Source organism: Lissotriton vulgaris, chromosome 5, assembly GCF_964263255.1.
Source record: "Lissotriton vulgaris chromosome 5, aLisVul1.2, whole genome shotgun sequence".
NCBI lineage: Eukaryota > Metazoa > Chordata > Amphibia > Caudata > Salamandridae > Lissotriton > Lissotriton vulgaris.
The window spans coordinates 714,985,296-715,012,706 of NC_141693.1; the positions used below are offsets into that span (position 1 = coordinate 714,985,296).

Consider the following 27,411-nt stretch of genomic DNA (forward strand, 5'->3'; position numbering starts at 1 on the left):
CCGGATATGAGATGACACTTTTTCAGCTACACATTGAGATTAGACGCTGCAACATTTTAAACCCAGCAACACTGTTGCCACTGACCTCTCCTAAAGAAGAAATTCACAATTGTATTGACATAATTGATTTAGTGACCAAACCAAGAACAGATTTACAAGATACTCCCCTTGCTAAGGCAGAAATGACACTCTTTGTTGATGGTTCATGTATGAGACTCCCCACAGGAGAATTAGCAGCAGCCTATGCCGTCACAAATGGTACAGACACTTTAGAAGCACACAAGATAGAGATACTGTCGGCACAGGCAGCAGAACTCATAGCCCTAACACGAGCATGCCACTTAGCAAAAGGAAAGTCAGTTAACATCTACACTGATTCACAATATGCCTTTGGAGTTGTACACAACTTTGGTACATTGTGGAAAGAGAGAGGATTTCTCACATCACATGGGTCCAGAATACAGCATGCTACACTCATCAATGCCCTCTTAGAGGCCAGTCAGGTACCAGATAAAATCGCAGTGCTAAAATGTAAAGCGCACACAAAAGGAACAGATGAAATATCAAAAGGAAATGATTCTGCAGACAGTGCAGCCAAGTTAGCAGCAAACACAGAATTAAGTATACCACACCGCCAATATACAATACGAGATCCCTTTTCTGACATCCAGGATGTCCAAAGTCACGCCACACCACAGGAACTGCTAGAATGGAAGGAAAAAGGAGGGGTCCTTACAGATCAAGGCTGGATGACACCTGAAAGAGCAGTAGGGTTTCTACCGGATGCCATGGTACAGGTTATGGTAAACACCATACATGGACCAGCGCATCTGGGAGAAAAAGCAATGTTAGACAGCATACAGAACATATGGCACAACAAACATTTGAGAACTGCAGCCAAACAAAACGTTAAAACGTGCATGATTTGTAATCAGTTCAACCCAGGAAAAGGCACAAAGGTGGAACAGGGAGGATTCCAACCCCCTGACCATTCATTTGAAGTTCTCAAGATGGACTATATCCAGATGGAGAGATGTAAAGGTCACAAGTATGTGCTAGTTGTAGTGTGTGCTCTGACCAGATGGACAGAAGCCTATCCCGTCCCAGATTACACTGCAACGACAACTGCTAAACAATTAGTTAGAGAGTTTTTCCCGAGGTATGGGTTGCCCCGTGTCATCTACTCAGACTACGGCCAACCTTTTTCCTCTGAACTCATGAAGCAAGTGTCTCTTCTGTTAGGGTACACTTGGAAGTTTCACTGTGTAAGACATCCTCAGGCAGCAGGTCTAGTAGAAAGGCACAACCAAACTTTGAAGACAAAATTGGCCAAGATATGCACTGACAAAGGCGTGGACTGGATGGTAGCCTTACCGGTTGCCCTCTTCTACATGCGTATTGTAGCCCATTCCAGAACTGGCTTATCTCCATATGAAGTGGTCTTTGGCAGACCACCAAATATGTGGGGTACGCCAAGGCCTAAAAGAATAACTGATGTTGACAGTACTATGCTGACTGACTACCTGGCTTCCTTGATGTCTGCACTCCAATCTTGTCGTTCTCAGGTTGCTGCCACCTTCCCTGACAAAACCAACCCGGAAGAACACGCCATCTGACCCGGGGACTAAGTCCTCGTGAGGAACTTCGACCGGACCAGTCCCCTCCAGCCCAGGTGGAAGAAGCCAAGACTCGTACTACAAACAACACAGACAGCAGTGAAGGTCGAGGGCAGGAAGGGCTGGCTCCACGCAAGCCACTGCCGGAAACATTTTGGACAAAAAGACACTGTTGCTGATGGCCCTGCCAATCCCACTGACATTGTGACTGAACAATCTTTATTGCCTTTGGAACAAACTCCACAACAGGATTACAAATCAAAGTTGAGGTCTGCCATTCGGACTCTGGCTAATTAAGTCCATTGGGCGTCGGTCCAGTGGTGAAGCGGTTGGAGCATGGGAATGGATTTTAACACCTTGACTATGTGGGAGAAAGAAAAAAATAACTCTAGAAAAAGACATAATGGTCCTACTATATGTTTAACAGTATTATTTTTCCTCATGGCAGTTATGACGTGTCTTGGTTGGATTCTCCACACTGTTTCTCCTCCAACACAACACACCTCTCATACACCCAACAGCACTCAGGAACACACCTATCATGACCTACCCCCTCATGAACAAGCCCATAGACTAGCCTTGCGAAACAATACCTTCATACAGATGCTACACCACACTCAGCAGGCCAGTAATAGCACCAATTGTTGGATATGTGGCCGCATCCCACCTCATCAGAAAAAGGGAGGGATGCCTCTTTTTCCTTTCCCATTCTCTTATAATGGAACTTGTGAAGCCTGGTTCGCCCTAATAACAGCTGACGATACTACCCACACCTCCTGCCCTGACGGAAATAATTCATGCAAGAATGGGTGGCCTTGGGGGGATTTAAACAGGGTACTCAATACTGCCTGTTACCCTAATAAGGAGGGAGATCCTCAGGCGACAGGTACAGTCCTAGAAAGTGAAGAATACAAGCAAGGGAACATGACCATGTCCTACAAGATGTTAAATACCAAACCTAAAAAGAATGCTGGTCCCCCTTCCATCTCGGTCTCACCAGTAAAAGGACACCTGTGCATCCAGAAAAATGGCTCTGTTCCATTAGGACACAGTGACTGTCATACCACTATAAGTTTTGAAGACAGAGGAAAGTCCTCATTTCTAGCATCTCGCCATACTTATTTCGTCTGTGGCCAAACGGCCTATGTGCAGCTGCCCTTGAACTGGGGGGGAACTTGCTATATAGCATTCCTGTTACCCCCTGTCTTTGTGGCCCCATCCACTTGCCACCGAGACCTCCTAGTGCCCCATGTCAGATCGCCCTGGGGATGGCAACTGCTGTCAGCAGCAGGTATAATATTCCTGATAATAACTGGATGCTGCCTTTGCATCCAATGTGGTCCTGCCCTGTGCGGTCTATGCGCTGCAAACTGCATTCCTAAACCACTTGTCCAGCAGAGAGAAAGGGAAAGAATTATGCTACAAGAATGTATAGATGATCTCATGCAAATTGAGATATAATGTAGGTACACTCTGGGGCAAGGAGGGAATGTGGAAATAAAATTGACAATTGTGCCCCATCATTTCCCTGTTTCTGCCTGGTAGCCATTTTTCTCAGACAAACACCCATTTTGTGTGTGACATGCTCTCAGCAACTTGTCTGAAAACTGTCCTTCACATCCCCATTGAATCTTGCACAACCCCCTGCTCCTTGTGGTCGAGCCAATTCCAAGAAGCCTGCCTGTGTGCCTTCCCCCAGTTGTGCCAGAGACTCAGCCACATCCTGTCCATTGTTGGTAACTCAGCCTGTCACACCAACTGCCCTGTGACCACCCCCAACTGAAAGAGGAAGCACGAGGTTAGGCCCTGAAACCACACCAACTAATAGAGGAAGCACAAGGTTGTACACTGTGAACACACACATTTCTGTGGTTCTGCCAATTCTGGGAACCAGCAGCAGATAGTTCCTGTTCTTAACTGTAAGACACCCTGCACCTGGCATCTTAGTTCATTGACCACCCCTTCCTGTGCTTCAGCCAATTCCCAGAACCAGCAGATAGTTCCTGTTTTAAGAAATAGTTACTGCAAGCCAGAGAGCAGATGGTCTCTGTTTTACACAAGATAGTTCCTCTTTTTGACTCTTGTTGTTCAGCCAATTCCCAGAACCAGCAAGATATTTCCTGTTTTACACAAGATGGTTCATGTTTCTGACATGAAGCACGAGCACAAACCCCAAATGAGGAAGCCTCCCCCTTCCAACTGTCAGACTATTTCACATCGCAAGTCCCCTCACGAAGCCTAAGACACGCCCCCATTTCTTCACACTCTGCTCTGATCTTTGTTCCTCTATCTGCCACGACCTGCTTGTTCCTCTATTTTGCCTCATGACCAAGACTGTATAAAATGTTCTGCTGTTAAAAATAAACCCCCACTCCCACTTCAAGAGAGGGACTTGAGAGATTGCTCCTGTGCCCGCTTGGTGCTGGAAGCGCTCCCCTTAACTCGAGTTATTGGTCTCCTCCTCCTTCATTTGAGCACCACGGACTCCTCGCTTTGCATTGACAAGAAATTATGATTTATTAAGCATAGAAATTCAGAAATGAGGTAATAAGTACATTTAATTTACCACAAGAGGACGGAGGCCCCCTTCCGATGCCTTCCCGAATACACTGCCGCGAGGAACGCTGGGACGGCCGGGAGTGATTCCACCGAGAGTGGGAGCATACCGAGACGACACCGGCAGGCCCATGGATGACCACGCCCTGGGTGCCCACGACGAAGAAAACAACAGCGGCCTGAGGCCTGAGAGGGATACAGTGGCACGTCGCTTGAGGGTCACGGCCCGGGGGTACGGAGAAAACCAAGGGTCGGACCGAACCCGCACGGCCTCCTAGTGCGATGGAATCGACCTGGGATAGTCTGAAAATCTACAAAGGAGATTGTCAATCTATAACGCCCATCAGGGGTGGTGGCTGAATACTGGAACCCGAGGAAGCGGTCTCCCCCGGTTGGACACTAACCCGCGCGCCGCTAGTTCTTGCAACGGACTTGACACACAAGTGAACTCGCTTAAGCGCCGCACGCCTCCGCAATGGCCGGCAACAGAGGGAACAAGAAAGGGGAACGGACCCTACCCGAAATGTTGAGCAGAGGAACATTGAAACAGGACAAAGGGCAACACTCCCCAGGCCCCTCGAGAAACCCGGTGGAGGAGAGGGAGCCACCAGTCACCAGGTCCTTCCTGGAATCTCTCTTCAGTTCCCTACGGGAAGATTTCCAAACGCTGAAGCAGGAGGTAGCCGGAGAAGTTGATAGCCTGGTCGAAAGAGTGGCTACCATGGAAGGGGCCGGACACTCAAGAGATGAAGAGATCGGGCAACTGCAGCAGGAGGTGATCCACCTCCGAGATCAACAATTAGACCTCCAAGAGCACAATGAAGACCTCGAAAACCGGTCCCGCCGGAACAATATCCGGGTCCGAGGAGTGCCATCCAAGGAAGAAGGGGAGGACACGGCTGACTATCTACGGTGCATGTTCAGGGAGATACTGGGTGAACCAGAGGACTTACCCATCAGAATAGACAGGGCGCACAGAGTGGGCTTGGCGCGCCGGGCCGCGGCGCTGCCACCTGATATCTTGGCCTTCCTACCAGACTTTCCACTTAAGGAACTAATCCTCCGTGAAGCTAGGAAACAGCAGTCGTTGCAATTCCGAGGACGCCCAGTTGCTCTCTTCCAGGACTTATCGGCGATAACACTCCAGAAACGCAGGACATTTAAAATAGCGACTGAATTTTTGAGAGACCATGGGACGCAGTACTCATGGGGACACCCTTTCCGACTTATCTTCCGATGGAACGGCACCCTGCATAAACTCCCCTCCCTCCAAGACACGTGCGGGGTGCTGGGCATCACCGCGACGGACGAAGAAGCACACACACCACGTCGCAGACGCACTACCAGGGACGGTTGGCAGCGGATCTCGGAGCGCCGGTCTTAAGCCTCGTCCACCCGACCAGATTTGCCTACTATCCGGGCAGGAATGGACAATGCGGTACGAGAGGCAGCCAGAAACACAGCCTCGAACTATGTCGCGCTGACAGCCTAAGATGACTCCGGGGGGAGATCGACACAGCTTTTGTATAATGCAGGTTTGGGGGTCGGGGGGGATGGGAGGATGGGGGTGGCGGACGGGAGTGTAGTGGCTGGACGTCCACTTCAGTAACTAACCACAGAATTGCCCCTGGAGGACCGGACTGGGGCTATGAAGTTTTGGGACTTGTTGGGGGAGGGGGAGGAGGGAGGAGGGGGTTGTTGGGGTCGTTTTGAGTGTTGGTCAAGGAAGGGGGGTTGGGGGGGGAGGGCTCATGGAGTTATGGTAGGGGACAAGGGAACCGGGATGGGTGAGCGGGTCGGTCAGTGCGCGAAACGCAGCTCAATCACTTGTGGGGTGCTCAGGTGCCCTATTTCGCTCAGGCAGGGATTCTATGCACTCATTTCCACCATCCCGCATGCCGCCTACAAACCTTAAGATTGTAACCCTTAATGTCAGGGGGTTGAATAACCCCATCAAGAGACGGGCGGTGTAGTCCCTATTGGAAAATATCCAGGCAGATATATGTCTCCTTCAGGAAACCCATTTATTGCCCAGAGATTGCCATAAGCTTCGCTCCCATAAATTCCCGACACAATTTTTCTCCTTCAACAACACCAAGTCCGCCGGGGTGGCGATCCTGGTAGCCCGACACTTCAGAGGGGAGATCCTCCACAAACAGGCAGAACACAAAGGTAGACTACTGGCCTATGGGTTTAAGATTGGGGGAATTGCCTTCACGATCGGGTCCCTGTATAGCCCTAACGAACAACAGGAACGCTTCCTACCATCGGCGCTGGTAGACATCATGGCCTCGCAAGACAGACATGTCATCGGTGGCGACTTTAATATGGTCTTTGACTCATCCCTCGACAGATCAGCACAACGTTTCCCACAGGCCGGAGAGTTCTCGGTGATGCAAGGCACATCTGGCAGAGGTGAACCTCCATGATCACTGGAGGTGCGAACATCCCACGGGAAGGGGGTATTCATATTACTCACACGCACACAAAACTTATGCGAGGCTAGACCATCTCTTGGTCACGGCCCCGGTGCGCGATATGGCCTCGACAATGGAGATGGGAGTGATCTCCCTTTCAGACCATGCCCCGGTAACCACCACGCTCTCTCTACCGCCGGAGTCCCGCCCTCCCAGGGTTTGGCGCCTCAGAGATACGCTATTGCACAGGAAGGCGGTAGTGAAACAAATTACAGACTCTATTAAGGAATGCCTGTCCCACAATGACAACGCCGACACCACTCTGGCGACGCAATGGGCGGCTTTGAAGGCTGTGCTTAGGGGGGAGTTCATATCCATCTCCTCGGCTGAAAATAGGGAACGGCAGAGTAAGAGGGACGAACTTACCCAACGGGTCCACAAACTTGAACACATACACCGTCGGACGGGAGCTCCTCGAATTTGGAGGCAGTTCGCGGCGGCGTGAAAACTTCTGACGGCCCTGGATATGGACCGAGCAGAGTACGCCGCGCTGCGACTTCGTCATACCTACTACGCTGGGGGGGACCGCTGTGGCTGGCTGTTGGCGAGTCGCCTCAGGGTGACACACCAGCGGCAGATGATGAAAAAGAGCTTCGACCCCACCGGCATGATGGTCACGGAAGATGCCCGAATTGCTGAAACCTTTCGGGAGTTCTATGCCAATCTCTATGCTGGGGATCCCCCGGATGAGCAGGCGACGGAGGCATACCTGGCCCCGGTCAACCTTCCCTCCCTGGCTCCAGCACAGGCAGAACACCTAGATAGAGATATCCGAATCGAGGAAGTGATCTCTGCCATTGCCAAACTCAAGCACGGTAAAGCTCCAGGACCGGACGGATACACATCCCTTTTCTATAAAACATTTTGCGCAGCATTGGCCCTGCTCCTAACCCGTCTGTTCAATTCGTTTGCGAACCCTGGAGCCATTCCACCAGACCTCTTGCGAGCTTCCCTTACAGTTATTCCCAAACCTGGGAAGGACCCCACGCAATGCGGCTCGTACAGGCCGATATCCCTTCTAAATGTGGATCTTAAAATATACACTGGGATTCTGGCGGCCCGACTAGCTCCCCATCTGCCCGGTCTTATAGAGCCAGATCAGGCGGGTTTCGTCCCCGGGCGGCAGACGGTAGACAACACGAAGAGGATAGCGCACCTCATTGAGAAGGCCTCCCGGATCTCCGGAGAGAGAATGATGATGGCGGTGGATGCCGAGAAGGCGTTCGACCGAGTACACTGGCCCTATCTAGAGCAAGTCTTGTTGAAAGTAGGTATAGGCGAAAAATTCCGCTCCATGATTTTTAACTGCTACAAGCTCCCGACGGCAACAGTAAGAGTGAACGGATATAGCTCACGGAGTTTTGACATCGAAAGGGGCACCAGGCAGGGTTGCCCGCTCTCGCCTCTATTATTCGCGCTCTATATGGAACCTTTTGCCCAACGGATACGTACCAACACGGCAATAAAGGGAGTGAGGCTTGGGGGCTTCACTCATACCATTAGCCTTTACGCAGACAACGTTCTTCTGTCGCTGGACGACCCCCGGACCGCCCTTCCGGCATGCATGGAAGAGATGGATTCTTTTGCCGCGGTAGCAGGCTTCAAGATGAATGTGGGGAAGTCAGTAGCCCTGGACTTGTCGCTTGAGCCGGCCACTAGATCTTACCTGCAGGGCCTATTCCCATTGGTCTGGTCACCAGATCTGGTGCCTTATCTAGGGATCCAACTGGCCCCCACCCTACCGGCTATGGTGTCAGCTAACTACGCTGCCCTGAGCACCAAGATCCGGGAGGCACTAGGACGGTGGACACGTAGCACTCTTTCTTGGCCGGGCAGAATAGTGGCAGTCAAAATGACGGTCCTGCCGAGATTTTGTACCTATTCCGGGCCCTGCCACGCCAACCGCCCACAGGATGGATCCAACAAACGCAAACGGAGCTGGCGTGCTTTATTTGGCAAGGCAAAAAACCCAGAATGAAAAGGGCACTCTCCGTGTTGGCCCCAGAGGCTGGGTGTCTGGGGATACCAGACCTACGCAAGTACTTCCAAGCGGCACAACTACGTTACCTGGTGGAGTGGAGCAGGTGGGAGTCGGATAAACACTGGCTCTTCCAGGACCAGGTGGTGGCGGGCAGGCCCTTGCAGGAGGTGCCATTCTTGCGCCGAGCTCACAGTCCTGCGAATTTGTATGCTTCTTCTATCACCAGGGTGATCCTACGGGTTTGAGATGCCACCAACCTAACTCATAATCTCACGTCCTTCCCGTCACCACTCACACCGCTAGTCGACAACCCGGACTTTACTCCGGGGATGGAGAGAGGGGCTTTTGCCCACTGGCGAGATGCCGAGTGCCGAGCACGGAGGGGGTCATTCCATTCCCAACCTTTCGACAGGAATACTCGCTCCCGGAGACTGAAAGGCTTCGGTACATGCAAGTCCACCACTGGGCGCTGCACCCACAAGTATGGGAGGCGGCTGACAGGCGACTCCTCCCTTATGAGAAGTGGCTCTTATTCCGCACGTCCGACACGAAACTGATTACTGACCTCTATAAGCTATTTCAACCGCCCCCCACACACTTTTACAATCCCGGGAGGGAGCGTTGGAATAAGGAATTAGGCAGGACACTGAGCCACAAGGAATGGGAGCAGATATCATACAGGGCAAGGCACTGACTGACTGACTGACTGAAGTACTTGTAAAGCGCTCGAATGCCGCGGCGTCTTGGCGCTGAGTGACTAGAGAGCAGTGTGAGCCAGTCTTAATACGAGGAAAAGAGCCAGGTTTTCAGTGCTTTTCTGAAACAAAGTTTAGATTTTTGTGAGCGCAGTGCAGAGGGTAGAGAGTTCCACAGTCTGGAAGCCTGGTAAGAGAAAGATCTGCCACCCCAGCGTTTTCTTATTTTAGGTTGGCAGATAAGATCAAGACCGGCTGATCTCAGCGCACGTGATGGCACATATCGAGGAAGTAGTTTGGCAAGATCGTCAGATCCCGTACCGTGCACAGATCTGTGGGCCAGACAGAGGGCTTTAAATTGTATTCTACACCTGACTGGAAGCCAGTGAAGTTTCCTAATGACTTTAGATGTTGGGTGACGATAGGGTAGATTCATCAGAACCCTGGCTGCGGCGTTTTGAATTGCCTGCAGCTTGTTCAGTTGTTTTTCTCCTGTACCCAAGTAGAGAGAGTTGCAATAGTCCACGCGGGACATTACCAGGGCACCCATAACAGTTTTTTGCAATGTGGGGGGGATATAAGGTAGAACTTTCCTAAGGACCTTGATGGTATGGAAGCAGGTAGACGTTACCTGGTTAATCTGAGCCTTACAATATAGTTCTTTATCAACCAGAAAGCCAAGATTCCTGACCTTTTCTGCTGGGCTTGGGCAGGAGCCCGCCTCTGGAGGCCACCAGAGGTTGTTCCAGATCGATGGTTTCTGACCGAACTCGATTATCTCGGTCTTGTCTGCATTTAGTTTTAAAAAGTTAAGGCTCATCCAGTTTTTTACACTGAGAAGACAGTTCTTAAAGCGCTCCGCAGTGGCTTGGATGGACTGGGACACTGAGACTACTATTTGAGTGTCGTCAGCGTAGGACACTAATTGTAGACCATGGGATTGAACTAAGGCAGCTAAGGGGGTGACATATAAATTGAACAGGGTGGGAGATAGTGCCGATCCCTGAGGGACCCCACCTGGAAGGGAGAATTCATCAGATGTAAGACCTTCCCAGTGCACTTGTTGGATTCGAGAGTCCAGAAAGGATGTTAAGAGGGCTAGGGCAGCGTCCGTGAAGCCAAGTGTTTTTAGTCTGTTTAACAGGATTGGACGGTTCACGGTATCGAAAGCCGCTGTGAGGTCCAGTAAAATCAGGGCAGTTCTGCCGCCCTGATCCATAGTTCTTCGAATATTTTCAGTTGCCATAATCAGGGCCGACTCCGTTGAATGGGAAGGGCGGAATCCATGTTGGGAGGGGTCTAGAAGTTTGTTATGATCAACATAGCGCATCATTTCTAGGTTAATGGCTTTTTCGAGAATCTTGGCAGGTAGCGGCAGGCAAGATATTGGTCGATAATTCTTTGGTTCGGCTGGGTTCAATGAATCCTTTTTCAGGATTGGTCGAATACATGCTTTTTTCCAGCTGATAGGGAAATCAGCATATCATATGGGGCTTACCGAAACAATGATTAAGGTCTCAACCTACTGGTATTACACTCCGGAACGGGTACATGAACTGGACCACCATAAGGATAGCGCTTGCTGGAGAGGATGTGGGCAGGTGGGCACATTAACACTCATTCTATGGGGCTGTCCCCTCTTAGAATCCTATTGGAAAGAAGTAATAGATGACATAGACTCGCATTTTGACACCGAACTGCCACGCTTCCCAGCATACATATTGCTAGGGCTCCCAAATGGGCTGTGATACCCCCTTAGATCTCGTAGAGGCAGACAGATAGTTATTGCATTAGGCTCTGCTACACAGAACATCCTCCTACACTGGGGCACCCCCACGCTTCCCTCTGTCACCCGGTGGCTCCACAGACTGTGGCATGTGTTGGGAATGGAGAAAATGTCACTTACTTTGGCAGGGGATATAGAACAATCAAGGATCTCTGGCAGGCGTTCAGGTCCCTGCTACACACTGAATTTAAGGAAATCACCTGCCCAAGATACCTCCGCCTTTTAAGGCTTACGACACTTGAGGACCAGACCTCTTGATAAACACCGCACTACAACCCTACACGGGAAGGTGGCAGAGGGGATGACCAGAGACTGACTACGCACTGGACGATAGGGGGGGGAGGGGGAGAGGGGGGGATGTCGATCTGGGAGTTGGGAGTTTGGGGGGAAATTTGGAAGGGGGAATTGGTTTGTTAACTGCAACACTGCTTATTTCTACATGTCGCGGCGTCCTATCCTCAGTTGAGATACCATTCAGAGACACTAACGCCAGATGGGCGGTGCTAGCCGCGGGGACATGCCGCTCAATCTGCTAAAGAAAACCTGCCTTCCTTTCCTTTTGTGTTATACCAATAAAATACTTTAAACCTAAAAGTGTAAAGCTAATGATCGTTGACATCTATAAACAAAGTGGGTACGGCGCCTGATCCAAACATTTTAGTTTGTGAATGAGGTCTATCTAACTATAATTTTCGCAAACAATTGCACACGCATTAACAACATATGCCAAGGTAATGCATCAGAGATGCCTCCCATTAAAGAAAAATCTAAATGTATATGAATTGAAAAAAGTGAACAAAACAAAATACATTAAAATACATGCACGCTTCCTCTGAATGTACAGTCAAGTCATACAGACCACATGCATTCAACTTTGTAGTTCGGGCTTTCATCTGGTTCATATTAATTTTAAAAATCTCAACATATGCATCCTTTTCAGGGCCCGTGTTGACAAAACACCACATGGAGAGAGACACACCATTGTTCACAAATTCATCAAACCATACTCCCAACATTGCTTGAACAGAAAAATAATAATAACCAACGTTCACATTGTACAGACAAGATTAGTATATAACAGTGTTAACATCCTTTCAGTGTCAACCTAATCAGTTATTCAATGGTTTGCTGCAGGGACAATAGTACACCAGTGTAGTCCATTGTCCAGAAAAATGAAACGCTTGGAAACCAAGCACAGCGTTTAATTGCAGTGCTGCAAAAGGCAAGCGCTCACTCTGACTGCTAAACTCACTAATAATGGCAAAGTCAGTAGGTCTACCCATTAAAATCCAAATGATACCAATGCTTCTTTCCATTTCAACTGGCAAAAATAACAAGCAAATGGGAAGAGAGCAAGGAAAGTCATGTACTCCTATGGAGTGCTGAAAAAAGCCCACTGGAAGTTTTCGTATGGTCCACAAGAGGTCTTTCACCAACAGCCTGTACACTAGGCCTCATAACGGCACCAAATAATCACGTCAGTAACATATTTTAAATCATGCACAGTCATATTAAAATGTCTTGGACTTCACTTTAGTGAAAATATTGCTTTGAAGACTGAATAAGTCACTTGTATAAGCTGACAACTTATTTTTAAAATTGAAACGAAAGACTATTTAGAAACAAGTCTAGAGTGCATGACTTAATTATGGTCGCCAATCCTTAAAATCTTATTGAAGTGGATTTAAATATGCCTATAAGAAGAAAAAAGAAAGGCAAGATGAATGGAAAAAGCTGGTCTTACAATGCAGAGATCTAAATCTCAAAGATCAATTAATTCGAATATAATATGATAACAGCTACAAAAGAGAGGTGAAACTTGCTCAGTTTAGTTTACATCAGAAGTTGTGTGACAACAAGGAGATATTTGGCCGTATAATGGCACTTCATGTTAAGAAAAAGAGAATATCTAGAATGGTTGCAACTGTCAGAGACTCTAAAGATATTTCGAATATGAAGGGATGCTGTTAACTCATTTTCGTCTGGGAATTTTCCACAGACTTACTAGCTCACCTCTCATGAACGACTGGTTTAAATCCCTCGGACTGCGATGATTTGTCTCAACCGTCTACATTGCACACTTTTTTATTCTGTAAATTGTATTCTGTTCCCAGAAAAAGATGGATTGTTGCCATTGTAAAGACCCTGGGCTTGAGACAATGTCGCCCAGCTTTTTTAACGTTACAATATTTTAATTATTAAATGTTTACTAGCCCCTTAGTAATATATTTGAAATGTATGATCAAATTAAGAAAAACACTATGGAATTAATTCATGATTTTTAACATTACCATTCTTACACTATGAAATGTTTAAGAGCCCGATTGTAACATATCTGTAATGTGTATCAAGTCAAGACTTATAACGCTGGATGTGAACCTGGTTTTTAATGAATGATTTTATATTCCTCTTAATCATGTAATATCAATATGATCCAATTTTATAATCATATTTGATAAAATTGTGCTTTTATGATTTATGTCTTAAATCGAATAAAGCTTATTTTGAATACATTTACATTTCAGACTATAATGACACATATAAAAGCACCTTAGATGCTCACCTTACAGGGCTGGAAATGAAAGACGTGATAAAGGATTTGAGACAGGCTAAGTCATTAAGGGTACACACGTTTCAAGTGCATTCTTTAAAACAAACTAGTGAAGAGGTAACAGCTAAACTGTAAGATGAATAAACATGTTGTAAGAAATTAACATTATCAGAAATAGTTAAAGGAATCCTTAATAAAATTTACACCCGAAGGAGGGAAAGACACCCAGATATGTGAGAGCTACACTACTGACAAAATGCAACTTATACTTCTGACTCAATGTATTGATTTTAACCCAATGTATGATTATAATGCAAGTGCAATATATATTTTAAATGTATATAAATGTTTTATATCTTTTATGATTTTAATGAAATCGAATAAAGCATTTTGACTGGCTGACTAAATGCTGGCCAAATACGCTGGAAATAGTTATTAACAACATGGTTGAGAAAGAGCACATAGGATTTATCAGGAAGAGATTCGGTTGTAATAATATTAGACTTATTAGGAATTGAAGGAAAACAGAGTAACAAAGGTAATTTGACTTGACCTTGAAAAGTCATTTGGTAATTTAAGCTGGAACTTTTATCATCGATCCTCAATAGAATAGGTTTTGGGAATAAGTTTGGCTCACGTATTGCTTGCTTCATTAAAGTCTGATTCTACAACATGGGAAATTGGGAATAGGCTAACCCTAGACTATTTCTACCAATGAATGAAATGAGGACACCATATGCCCCCACCACTATTTAATATGGCACTGAAGAATAAGTTACTTACCTGTGGTAAAGCATTATCTGGTAGAGACAATATCTAGCTGCAGATTCCTTACCTTTGAATTCCCAGGCACCTGGCTGGATCTGGAAACGTTTGCTTGAACAATACCACTTCCGCGCTCGTTCGGGTGGCTCCATTCGGCTACGCTTGACGTCGTCGTCATCATTAGCGTTGGTTATAACGTCGCAGTCTCCTATATAAGCGCCACCCAGGAGCACGGATGTCACTACTTTCAGTTTTTTCCATGCCAGTAGCGCAGAGCCACGAAGTAACTGACGTAAACTTGAGCAAAACTTGGGCCCTGAAAAAGGAGTAACCCTAGCCTTAAAAAAATCAGTCCGCAAGGTGGGCAGGCATGGGTGGGCCTGTAAGGAATCTGCGGCTAGATATTGTCTCTCCCAGATAATGCGTTACCAAAGGTAAGTAACTTGTTCATCTGATAAAGACTTCTAGATCCAGATTCCTGACCTTTGAATTAGACACCCAAGCCATAATCTCCTGGCAGTGGGATGTGGATCAATTCCTCACACTAGAAAGAGCAAAATGCCTGTTCCTGCAGACCTGACTGTCCACGCAGTAGTGCTTGGCAAACGTGTACAAAGATGCCCTCATTGCTGCCTGACAGATGTCCAGGACTAGGACACCCGAGCCATGTCGCAGCCTTCATCCTGGTGGAATGGGCCCTTAATCCCTCAGGGGGCTGCTTCCTAGCCAAGGCATAGCAGACATAATGCAGAGAACAACCCAGTGAGAAAGCATCCTTTTCTGCACTGCCTGACCCTTCTTAGCTCACATATACCCCACAAAGTGTAGGTCGTCTACCCGGAACTCTTTTCTTTTCTCACGGTAGGACAGCGCTCTTTTTGGGTCAAGGCGGTGGAGAAGCTCCTCTTCCTTAGAGGGATGCGGAGGAGCAAAGAAGGTGGGCACCTTTGGCAAGAATGAAGCACGGATGCGTAGCACCACTTTATCTGTAAAAGACATCATGTTGGGAGGCGTACAAAATAGCGCCTGCAACTCATTCATTCTCCGGGCAGATGTTATTGCCACTAGAAAGGCAGTCTTGATGGAAAGCAGCTGGAAGGTACAATTGTGCAGAGGCTCGAAAGATGCACACATAATAAAAGTGAGAACCAAATTAAGATGGCACTGCAGTATAACAAAGGGCGTCGGCGGAAACAAGTGAGCCAGCCCCTTCAAATACCTTTTTACAATTGGCGACCTAAAGTGAGAGAGTTGGTTTGGCAGCCGCAAAAGCCAATAGAGCAGCAATATAACATTTAAGCGTACCCAAAGCAGATCCCTGCTAGGCAAGGGTAAGAATGAATAGAAGAATAGTAGAAAGAGAATCAGAAAGAGGATTAATAGACCTTTCTATACAGTATAATACAAACTTGTGCCAATGTCTTAGTGGAGGGACACCTGACCGTCAAAATAACATTGCATACTTCGGAGGAAGATCAAAAGCCATCAACTGCCGCCGCTCAATCTCCACTGATGGAGGGAAAGCGCTGACCGGTTCGGATGGAGGACCCTCCCATGCAACAGACGACCCCCCTAGGGGACAGCCTAATCGGAGGATTGTTTTTCAGAAGCTCTAGATAGCAAACTCTTATTGCCAAGTCCAGAGTCACAAGAATTACTTGGGCCTGATCTTCTTCAGAACCCTGGGCAGCAGTGGTATGGGCGGAAAAGCGTACAGCAGGCCTTAGCTCCACTCATGACGAAAGGTGTCACCCAGCGATAGCCACCTTGGAAACGCCACTGCTGGTTCTATTCATAGGAGAACAGATCTAAACAAGGCTCTCCCCAGTGCTGAAAGAGACATTGCAACCACCTCCTACTGGAGAAGCCATTTGTGATCCACTAGGCATCAACAGATTAGTTAGTCCACCCTGGCATTCAGAGAACCTGCCAGGTGTTGAACAACCAGGGTTATGCCCTGCTGTTCCAGCCATGTCCAGAGACGCAGGGCCTCTCGACAAAGGGCCCACAACCCTATCCCATCCTTCTTGTTACAGTGCCACATGGCGGGAGTGTTGTCTGTGAACACCTGCACTAACTTCTCCCTTTACGGAGGAAAGAAAAGCCTTCAATGCCAACCGAATCGCTTGAACCCCCAACTAACTGATGTGGAGCCCTAACTCCGCCCGAGACCAGTGTCCCCTAATCTCCACCTCTCCCAGATGGCCGCCCCGGGAGTGACGCATCTTTCATACTGTAAGATCAGGTTGGGGAAGGGAGAGGGGTCTACCGTTGACTGAATTGCGGTTCACCAACCACCACTGTAGATCTCTCGCAGTTCCTTCCGAGATCTGGGCTTTATCGTGGGATTTTAATGATGCTGCACCCACTGGAACTTCAGGTCCCACTGCAGAGCCTGTATACGCACCTGGCATGCTTTACCAACAGGATGCAGGAAGCCATGAGGCCCAACAGCCTCAGAGTCAGTCTTACCGCAATCCAGGATAGAGGCTGAAACATCAGAATCTTAACCTGAACATCCTGGACATGCTGCTTGGGAGGATAGGCCTGAAACTGCACTGTCAAGAAAAGTTAGGATGAAAGGGAGCAGCCGAGAAGCAGTCAGGTGTGACTTCGGCATGCTGATAGTGAATCCCAGCGAATGCAGGGGGTTTGCATAGTCTGGAGGTGGGAGACGACAGCCTGGGGCGAGAAAGCCTTCAACAGCCAGTCACGAGGTAGGGGAAGACTGAAACCTCTAACCTGCGCAGATGAGCTGCGACCACCGCCATCACCTTGGTGAACACCCAAGGGGCACTGGTAAGGCCAAAGGGGAGCACAGGAAACTGTAAGTGCTCGTGGACTACCTTGAAACTGCAGGTAACGTGTGGGCCTGGCAGGATGGGGATATGAAAATACGCATCCTGTAGGTCAACACTGCAATCCAGTCTTCTTGGTCTAGGGCAGACCAGACCTGAGCTAAAGTAAGCATCTTGAACTTCTCCTGCTTGATGAAGAGATTGACGGTCCGGAGATTTAAAATGGGCCACAACCCTTTGTTCTTTTTCGGAATCAGAAAGTAGCGCGAATAACAGCCACTGCCTATTTCTCTATAGTTCCCTTGGCCAGGAGAGCTACTTCCTCATGGAACAATTTTAAATGATCCTCCACCAGCCATTCTTGATTTTGCAAAATGGGAGACAGAAAAGAAAGGAAAGGCAGAGACTAGCCCTCCTGAACGATCTGCAAGACCCACTTCTTCGATGTTATGGACCACTAGTGGGGGAGATGATGATAAATTCTCCCACCAACTGGAGTGGTGTGGTCTTGCACAATCAGACCAGGAGTGCTTGGAGGTTGCGGCTGCCGAGGGCAGGGTGGCCTATGACTTCTGGCTTCCATTCCTAGGATGGAATGAACAGCATCCACGTCACCGCACAACTTTGGAAGTCTGTGCAGGACAGTAGCTGGGATAGGGCCGACACGGCTGGAACCCCCTTCCGTTGCCACAAATGGGGTGAAAGCTAGACTGCCACGAGGTGTAGAAGAGAGGCCATGAATCTAGTCTTAGCTCAAGAGTCATTGAACCGCTCTAGGCCAGAGTTTGCCTTGTACCCAAAAAATCAAGATCCATCAAACAGAATGTCCATTAGGTTTGCCTAGACATTGCTGGAGAAGCCAGATGTTCTACCGCAAGGCCACTGTCGATGAAATTGCTCTGCCCAGTGAATCATTTGTGTCAAGGCCACATCCTTTGGTCAATTTTGCTGCATCTCTCCCATCCTTTACTGCCTGAAAGAGCACAGCCCACCCCTCCTCCGGGACTTGGGGCAGCACTTGTGCAACAGTCTCCCAAAGGGAGTGGGAGAAATGGCCTAATAAGCATGCGCCATTTAAGGACCGCAATGCCAGGCTGGAGGAAGGAAACAACTTCTTCCCAAGTGATTCCAGCCTCTTGGATTCCCTATCCTCAGGAGCGGAAAGGAAAGCGCCCTGGGAGGTAGAAGCCTGCACAACCAAGCAATCAATTTTCAAGCTTTATTCGACAGCAGTCATAAAAGCGTTCTCACCCTAACACTATACAATAAATACAAAATCTAAAATACTTACATAAAAAAACAAGTATTAAACAATTAGTGCTGACGAAGTTGATACATGAATATAAAAACATTCCTTTACAATTCATAAAATTTTGATAAAAAAGAGAAACATGGTTACCATAGATCATTAAGTAGCTTTACCCAATAGCATACGTGTGCGAATTGACCATGCCCATCCAAGGAATTTTGTGACTGCAATTGAAACGTAAGGTGTGCAATCTGTTTCTAATATTCTAAGTGCAACTATTTGCCTACGAGTCCCAAGATTCAGACACACTGGTTTTAGCCATTTGCGGCGTGGGCCTGCATATATAGGGCAAACAAACAACAAATGAGAAACATTCTCGGTTTGATCTTTACAATGATAGCAATGTTCATCCCTTGTTGATGACCAGTGTTTTGTGAATGCATTGACTGGAAGGGTTCCAAATCTAAATTGGAAATACAATTTTCTGTCATGTGGCTTTTCAATTAAGTCCCAATAGATTTCACAGAGTGGAACCATTTTGGTATCTAAAAAGCGGCCAGTTAAGTTGGAACTACATCCAGAGCGGAAAGCTGTGGAGTAGATCATCTCCCAATATATTTTCTTCAAATTTGCCTTAGTAGGAAAGCATGTTATATCCAAGTTTCCCCAAAGATGTTCTAACTTCAGCTTGACCAGCAACCCCCGTAGTTCTTTTACCCTCAAGATTGTGTGAAATCGGTCCGTAATGATGACATCAGCTAACGCTGCAGCATAGTGGGCTAGTTCCGGAGTCACCATTAAACGTCTCCAATACAACAGAGGGCGCAGTCGAGCTAGGTCCTCCACACTTTTCCTTCCCAGGTCAAGCTTTAAAGGGACGATAGGAGTACTTTGGGGTGCCATTACTAGCCGCCGTAAAAACCTATTCTCCGCTATTGACAGATCCTTTAGATTTGAAAATCCCCATAATTCTGAGCCATAAAGGGATGCACTGATTACCTTCATATTATAGATCTCAAGGGCACAATTTACTGGTTTAGTCAGTGAGGCTCGGTGTTTAAGTGCTACTACGCCTGCTAACTGGTTAAACTTTAGAACTGCTGTGTCGATATGGGTATTCCATCTCATGTTGCCCTGCAGGGTTATGCCTAGATAGGTAAAAGCCTCGACCTGTTCTAGGGGAGTACCATTATAGGTAATTATGCCTTTGAATGTGGACCGTTGGTTCATACACATAAACTTTGTCTTAGAAGCGTTCAATTGTAGCCCACGAATCTCACAAAACTCGCCAAATGCATTAACTGCCTTTTGTAGACCACTCGGGGTGCGTGAAAGTATTAGCGTGTCTTCCGAAAACATGAGGACAGGCACGTGGGCACCAGCTAATATTGGAGCGTCAGTCGGAGTTCTTTTTAAATAATCCACTATGCCATTAATGTATATTGAAAACAATGTTGGGGCCAAGATGCACCCTTGTCTTACCCCACGCTCCACAGGAAAGGGCTCAGTTACTTCGCCCTGAGCACCCCACCTGATTTTGGCATAATTATTTTCATGTAGGCGAACAAGGAGTGTAAGGAGTTCTGGACTTATGCCAGCTTCAGCAAGAACTCTCCAAAGCTTTGGACTTGGTACTAGATCAAACCCTGACTTTAGATCAACAAAGACAGCGTAAAGAGGCCCGTTTATCAAGGTCACATTCCTCCAGTAGAGGGCAATAAAAAAGAAAACCTGATCGATGGAACTAGTTAAGGGGCGAAAACTTGCTTGATATGGCGACAAGATGTTGTTTTCCTCTATCCAAGTTTGCAGCTTATTCTGTACTAGTCGACCCATCAGTTTTTGAGCCGAATCTATGAAGCTGATGGGTCTGTAATTATTTGGGAGAGATTTGTCGCCTTTTTTAAATACAGGGATTATTTCCGCACCTTTCCAGGAAGAAGGTACTTCTGCACCTAGGGCCACTGAATTAGCTAACCATACAAAATACTGGCACCATGATTCTCGGTCACTTAAAAAGACATCTGCGGGGATGCCATCCATACCTGGCGCTCTCCCCCCTGTTACGCAATCCAGAGCAGTGCTAACATCTTTTACATTGAATACTTGATGTTTGAAATAGACAGTGGGTGGCAGAGTATAGCAGTCTGGAGCCAGATTACAAGCATATTGAGGTTTAAAAAACTCTATCCACTTATTTTTGGGAACATGATTTTGTGCGGGGGCCGCAATTCCTCCCCTGTCCCATTTTACAGAAGCCCAAAATTGCTTGGAATCTTTGGCTGCACATGCAAGCTTCAACTCACACCAGTATTCCTCGTCCCACTGCCTCTTGGCTAGTTTTTGTGCTTTTCTATATGTGTCCCTAGCCTTCCTTACTAATTCAATGTTCCCCGACCTGAGTTCACTGCTCAAGTTCTGGCGAGCTGTTCTACAGTTTTTATCGTACCACCCTTGCTTTGGTTGGTTTTTAGTAGCCTTGCTTGACTTTATTGTTTTTAGGAAAAATCCCTGCAGTCTATTAAAAAACTTGGTATGAGCCTCCGCAAAAATTTCTGGGAAATTTAGTTTATTAGTAAGAGGTTTTAGGTTATTTATTTCCTCTGCCACTACTCTCTTAAGATCATCAACCCACTCAGGGTCTTCTACTAATTTTCCCCATTTTAGGTGACGCTGGTTATTTGAACAGACTACATCTAGGGTCACCCTCGCATCCTCAGTACTTTTTCCAATAGCCACTTGGTAAGGTTGAAGATCCAAACAGAGGGGGTTATGATCACTTTCAACCCTTTTTTCCACGGTCATGTCTAGCAGTTTGTCCCAAACCCTGATGTCCACCAAGAAGCAGTCTATTCTACTAGATGCCCTGCCATTGTCAAAAGTATTGCTCCCTTGACGATCAGAGGGTGTGCGCCCGTTTGCAGCTCTCAGACCCCTTGCCAGACATAGGCTCTTTGTTTGGATAGCCACGGCGCTCCAGCTCTTGACCACAGCCACCTCGAGCTGGGGAATTCCCCATTTGCTGTCCTCCTCCTGGGCGAGATACTTGTCCTCTTCACCCAAAGGCTCAAAGGTGGTATTAAAGTCCCCCCCCCACAATAATGGTCAACTCCATGGGCAACAATTCCAGCTCTTGATCAAGGATGGATATAACTTCAGAGATCTCCCCCCCCCTACTCCCCTAGCATATATATTAAAAACAGCCAATCCTTGACCATTGTCCCATTTTATGTTAACTGCCAGTATATCATTTGTTGCAATAGATCTTCGCTCTATTGAACAGTGTAGCGATTGACGTATCCAAATCACCAAACCTCCTGATGGGCGTCCTTTTAGATTTTTTGTAGCCGGGATGAAAAAAATTAGATATCCCTGGTGATAGACTTGTGTCAGTGACCAAGTTTCCTGTAATAATATAATATAATGGTCAATGAAATCACACCATTCCGGAGATGCCAATTTGTTTGCTATGCCAGCAAGGTTCCAGGAGATAAAGGTGAGTTTAGATTTGTCAATACTTGGGCCATCTTGCCCTGGGCGAATAGATTTTCCCAGGGTCTCAAAAAGTGGAGGTGTTTTAGGGGTCACAATTACAGAAGGGGTGCCTGAAGGATTAGATGGGTGGGCCCCGGGGGCCAAGCCAATTTCCTGCTCAGAGCCATTTACTATGTGTCTTTCAAAGATATCCATCCCCTCGCCCCTTGTGTGGGTGTCAAGAATTCCCCTCCTTCTTTCTACCGGTGTCATGGCCAATAAACACTTCTTTTTGGCAGTACTTAGGCTGTTGGTCACCTTATGGTTGTTTCCTTCCAAGAGAGTGCTCCCTTCGAGTCAATCACACTCATTTAAATTAGACAGTGCTGCAAATCTGTTTTCAAGGCACAAACCCCAGTCGCTACTTTGGCCACCCCTTGCCTTTCTGTTAGGTACAACAGACCACTTAGTCCTCAACACACTTGGATTTGCAACGGCTCCTCTTCTACTATAGAAAAAGTCAAGGGTAAGTGGAATTATTTCTGCGGTTCTACGTTGTGGCGGAAACAAGTTTGGCAAAATATTAGGCAGTACGTCAGGCCCTATAAAGTTCAATACAACACAATCGCCAACAAATCTTTTATGACTGTTCCCTATCCACTCCACTCTTCTTGCTGAAACTAGTTCCTCTGAAAGCTGTTGCTTGCCCCATGGGGACATGGACATATTGTAAGACAACCAGTGTAACGCTTTACTTAGTAGGGATTGGGGGGATTCTATCTGGGCAGGTTTCAAGGGTGGCACATTAGCCAGAACCAGCACCAGGGGGGAGGCCTCTACTACTAACTCCACCGGACCTGGCTCTAGACTAGATACAGTTCGCCCTACTGGTCTTAATAGGGGACCCTCTGCTGGTGGGGCATTTGTTCCTAAAGATTGGTGGGGGATGAGGGGAGGATTCATAGCTAGCACCTCTATTCCTCCCTCAACTGGCCCCTCCATATTTTTACATTGTTCAATCTTGCTTACCACCTGGTTTGGTAAATCTCCCATATTATCACAAGTGTTCTTCAAAAGACCCTCTAATCTATTAACCTTATCAGTTAGGTGGTCAATCTTAGCAATCAATGGCTTGATAATCCCCCTCATTTTTAGATCCAGCATACCCACTAGTTTCTTAAGTTGCACATCACCCCTAAACAAATTACCCTCGTCCTCACCCTCAAGATTATCTATGTCACATTTCCTAGGTGGAGAAGCTGGTCTTTTCCTGCTAGAGTGCAGCCCACCTCGTTTGGGTTGGTTCTTGGTGTTCCCTCTTGTCACTCTAGGTGCTGGCACAGGTGCTGGTGGTAGGGATTTATCCTCAACTATTTCAAGATCTATGGCATCTAACTCAGCCTCACCAATTTTATCCACATTTACATTTGCTGATACATTCTGTTTGGAACTATCAGCATTATGCTGGGAAAATACAAGAGCTTCATTGGTATAGTCCAGCTCCAATGAGTTTTTATCTGGGATAGGTTCAGCCAACTTGGGAATAGGAGAGAGGCTCAGACCCAGGGAGGACCTTCTGTCGTTATTTATTTTGGCAACAACCTGGACCATATAATTGTCCATAGTATTGGTAGGGACATGTGATGATTTTTGCTTAGACATTACGAGCTCGCTTTCCAGTGACGAACTTTTCACAAGTGGGATCAGTAACTCAATAAGTCCTCATCCACAGTACCTGTTGTTAATCGACTGCAAGTAGGGTGGCTCACAGTGGAAGTTGGGCAGAGATCCTGGGCCAGTCCAGACGCGGACAGTCTCGGACTGTCTAAGACTGTCCGCCCTTTGTCCGGGCGTCCCGCTCGCGTTCCGCGACGCGGGGAGAGCGCACAATTTAAAGCGCCTCTGGTGTCGGGTGATGACGTGGGGCACCGCTATGCCCCCTGGGAAATGTAGTTCCTCCACTCGGCGGCCAGAAGGATTTTCCGGCGGCGGGAGGCTCACACAGGGCGGAGATGCAGCGTCGCAGGGGTATGGCACACTGTCCCCCTCACAGGCTCTCACAAAGTTCAGATAGCAAGTGGCAACAGCAAGGCACCCGCTCCACCGGGAGAGCGCACAATTTAAAGCGCCTCCGGTGTCGGGCGATGACGTGGGGCACCGCTATGCCCCATGGGCAATGTAGTTCCTCCACTCGGCGGCCAGAAGGATTTTCCGGCGGCGGGAGGCTCACACAGGGCGGAGACACAGCGTCGCAGGGGTATGGCGCTCTGTCCCCCTCACAGGCTCTCACAAAGTTCAGGTAGCAAGTGGCAACAGCAAGGCACCCGCTCCACCGGGAGAGCGCACAATTTAAAGCGCCTCCGGTGTGGGGCGATGACGTGGGGCACCGCTATGCCCCCTGGGCAATGTAGTTCCTCCACTCGGCGGCCAGAAGGATTTTCCGGCGGCGGGAGGTTCACACAGGGCGGAGATGCAGCGTCGCAGGGGTATGGCGCTCTGTCCCCCTCACAGGCTCTCACAAAGTTCAGGTAGCAAGTGGCAACAGCAAGGCATCTCCCGAAATGGCCAAAATGCTCTTCCGCTCTGGTGGTGATTTATTAGGGTGACGAGCGAAGCGTTGGGAAGTGAATCACGTCAGGCCAAAGGATTGGCAGATGCAGCGGGAATCTTGAAGGGGCGACGACGGCCTCCTTATGACTTCCAACTGTGGGTAATGCCGGTCTGTAACCAAGCTTTCAGGGGTGGGGTGTTGACTGAGGAACTTTGGGTCACCCGGAGCCAGGTGATGGCGGTATGCAATTGTCCTATTCACAGGAGCCCCTGTGCTAGGCGTGTACCACGTACCTAGAAGGACATCAGTAAGTGCCTCATTGAAGGGCAAAAGGGGTTCACAGGTGGAAACCCAGGCTGAAGCACTATGGTCAGAAGATTAGTCCTGACCTACAAAGAGGGCAATTCCAGTCCAAGGACTTTGGCTGCCCTCTTCATCACCATGGCATAACATGCACCTTCCTCCGTAGCTTCAGTTGGCGGAGACAGCATGTACCTGGGGAAGAGTCCAGTCCACTGTCCTCCCCAAGTTCCACATACCAGTCCATATGCTTTGCAGAAACTTCCTGGTGTTCTAAAGGGCCCATAGACCCCAACCGATCCTCTATTGTGCGTAAAATGTAATCAGAATGTTCAGACAAGAAAAAGAACCCCTAGGTTCTGTCGATGCCGGAATCCGCATTGAGCGACGGCGTTCCAGCTCTGTGTCATTAGGGTTGAGGATGAGATGGTAGCCGCGAGGCCCCGCCATGGCCTAATCCGACGGTGTTGTACCGGATGGGGTCCCTTCCGAGCCCACAGGGCCAGAGGGCTCACCAGAGTGGTCAGCCCGATCAAATACGCGGTGCATAGCCATGTAAAAATGTTTCATTTGAGCGGGGGTCGCTCCAGGTCACGGAAAAGGAGGGAGGTGCTAAGTCAACCCTGGCTCCGCAGAACCGTGCCTAGAGCTTTGGTGCTCCTTACCTCAATCGTCGACGGACGACAGTCGAGGCAAAGATGAAGACCTGAATTGACGTTAGACCTTAAAAGTTCATTTTGGAATTCCGAGAATGGCAATGCTTTGCAAAAACAGTAGACTTAAGGGAGGAGACTCTGGATTAAAGTTTTTCTCTGAACTGAAGAAAACAATCTAAATGTGGCATAGGAAGAAATTGTCAAATTTGAGCCATTTCAACAGAATTTGTGAGAAAGAAAGGGATAGATCTGTAATACAGTAAATGTGGCTTCGTTTCAGAAAGACCAATCAAAGGGTTGGTAAACATTTGACAGTCTCCTTCTCATACACAGAATTACATTAACCAATGCAGGTGTGGGACAGGATTTTCTCCAACATCCATAAAGTTGAGATAAATTATTCAGGAAGACTTTCACAAGAGATACTGTCACAGATTACACAGGACTCCAAGTGAATTAAAAAATCTACAGCTATGTAACACAGATCGGTGCTCGAAGTAAGTGCAAAAGAGATAGGCACGTATAAACCTATGTGATTGATGTGTGCTAAACCAGCTTATTTCTGAATTCTGTTACCGAAAGAATAAACCCAATAATAGGCAAGTCAATTCACATACCAGAAAAACTGTATTTATTTAGTGGTGTTTCAAATATATCGACTGAGAGCCCACTAATAAAGTTGTGGATCCAGAAAGTGAAAATTATAGACAAAAAATGATTCAACAAAAGTGGTAAGGTGATGACCACGGACCCATGGAGGATTTTGTCAATTAATTTTCTAAACGGGCCACTCGAGAAAGGGGAACTTTCACCTCTAGAAATAGATCAGGCGTCTTTATCGGCAGGTAGATAAAGTATTTGAATAATTGTGACTGAAGAATTCTTAGACAAGTGACACTGACCTACAAAATTACATTTTTGATTTGCAAGGGTTTTTCTTAATTCAATTAAGACTGTATTTAAGGTTACATGTTTAAGCTGGTTAGCCATATGTCAAATACTTATTAAACATGTAATGTAAACAGGACAAACAGAAAGCATATATTTTTCTAATAAGAGAACTGTGAAAAAAAACATGTATTTCCACAAAGTGCAATTTAATGTCATTATAGTAACACTCATTAAAGTATACACACACTTTTAGTTATCTGTTGGTGAATGAACATCAGTCATACACCTCCAGTTACCTCCACATGCCAAACTAGACTTTGACTTATTGTTAATATCCCTTACCTGGAAGTAAGCTGTCAGCTGGACTTCCTTGGACTGGTGGAGTAACACCGTGATGCTGGTTGGTGGCATTTGTTCCTACTTCTGGTTGTGTAGCGGCTGTGGATTGAGTAGAGTGTTTAGAGGGAGACTTCTGATTGGCTGTTGTGGGCTTGCTGGAACTGTAGAAGGAACTTAGTGTTTGTGGTTTGTGGGTTTGACTTTCGCGGTCTAGCAGTTTGTCCAAAATCTTGCAGAGGAAAAAAAGAAAGAGTTGACAAAAAAATGGATAACAGCAACTGAAATACGAGCATCAATGAAATGTTAAATGTGAGCACAATACATACAAAAGGGGTAATTATGATGGCCCACCACCAACAGACCATCTGTGGCGGTTCGCCCGACATCCTGGGCATCGGTACGCCTGCCAGATTACAATACCAGTGGTCGGAGAGCGGATTTGCGCGACCGAAGCATCCGACAGGATCCATGATCTCGTCAGTCCGACGGGTCGGGCTCTTATCCCTACAATGGAGGCAGTGCCCGCTGAAGCACCAACATAGGGATTAGGATGTCCTTTCCGACGGCCTTTTCTTGGCGGTCCCACTGACATGAAAAGGCAGATGGAAACGGATTTTGGGGGCCCCAAGCAGGGCCCCACCCCATGTGGGCTGGGAAACAGCCTCTACAACGAAGCCGTTTCCACGAAAACCTTAACCACGCATGCATTACAACGCATGCGTGGTT

General features: G+C 47.4%; 1 protein-coding gene across 1 annotated transcript in view; it reads right to left on the reverse strand.

Moving 5' to 3' along the window:
- The window catches only part of ZSWIM8 (zinc finger SWIM-type containing 8), a 2,802,584-nt gene that overhangs the window by 1,154,811 nt on the left and 1,620,362 nt on the right, over positions 1 to 27,411 (reverse strand). Inside the window, exon 16 of the mRNA XM_086922151.1 lies at positions 26,689 to 26,914. Within this exon, the coding sequence (XP_086778277.1) occupies positions 26,689 to 26,914 (226 nt within the window). The remainder of the gene's footprint in view (positions 1 to 26,688; positions 26,915 to 27,411) is intronic.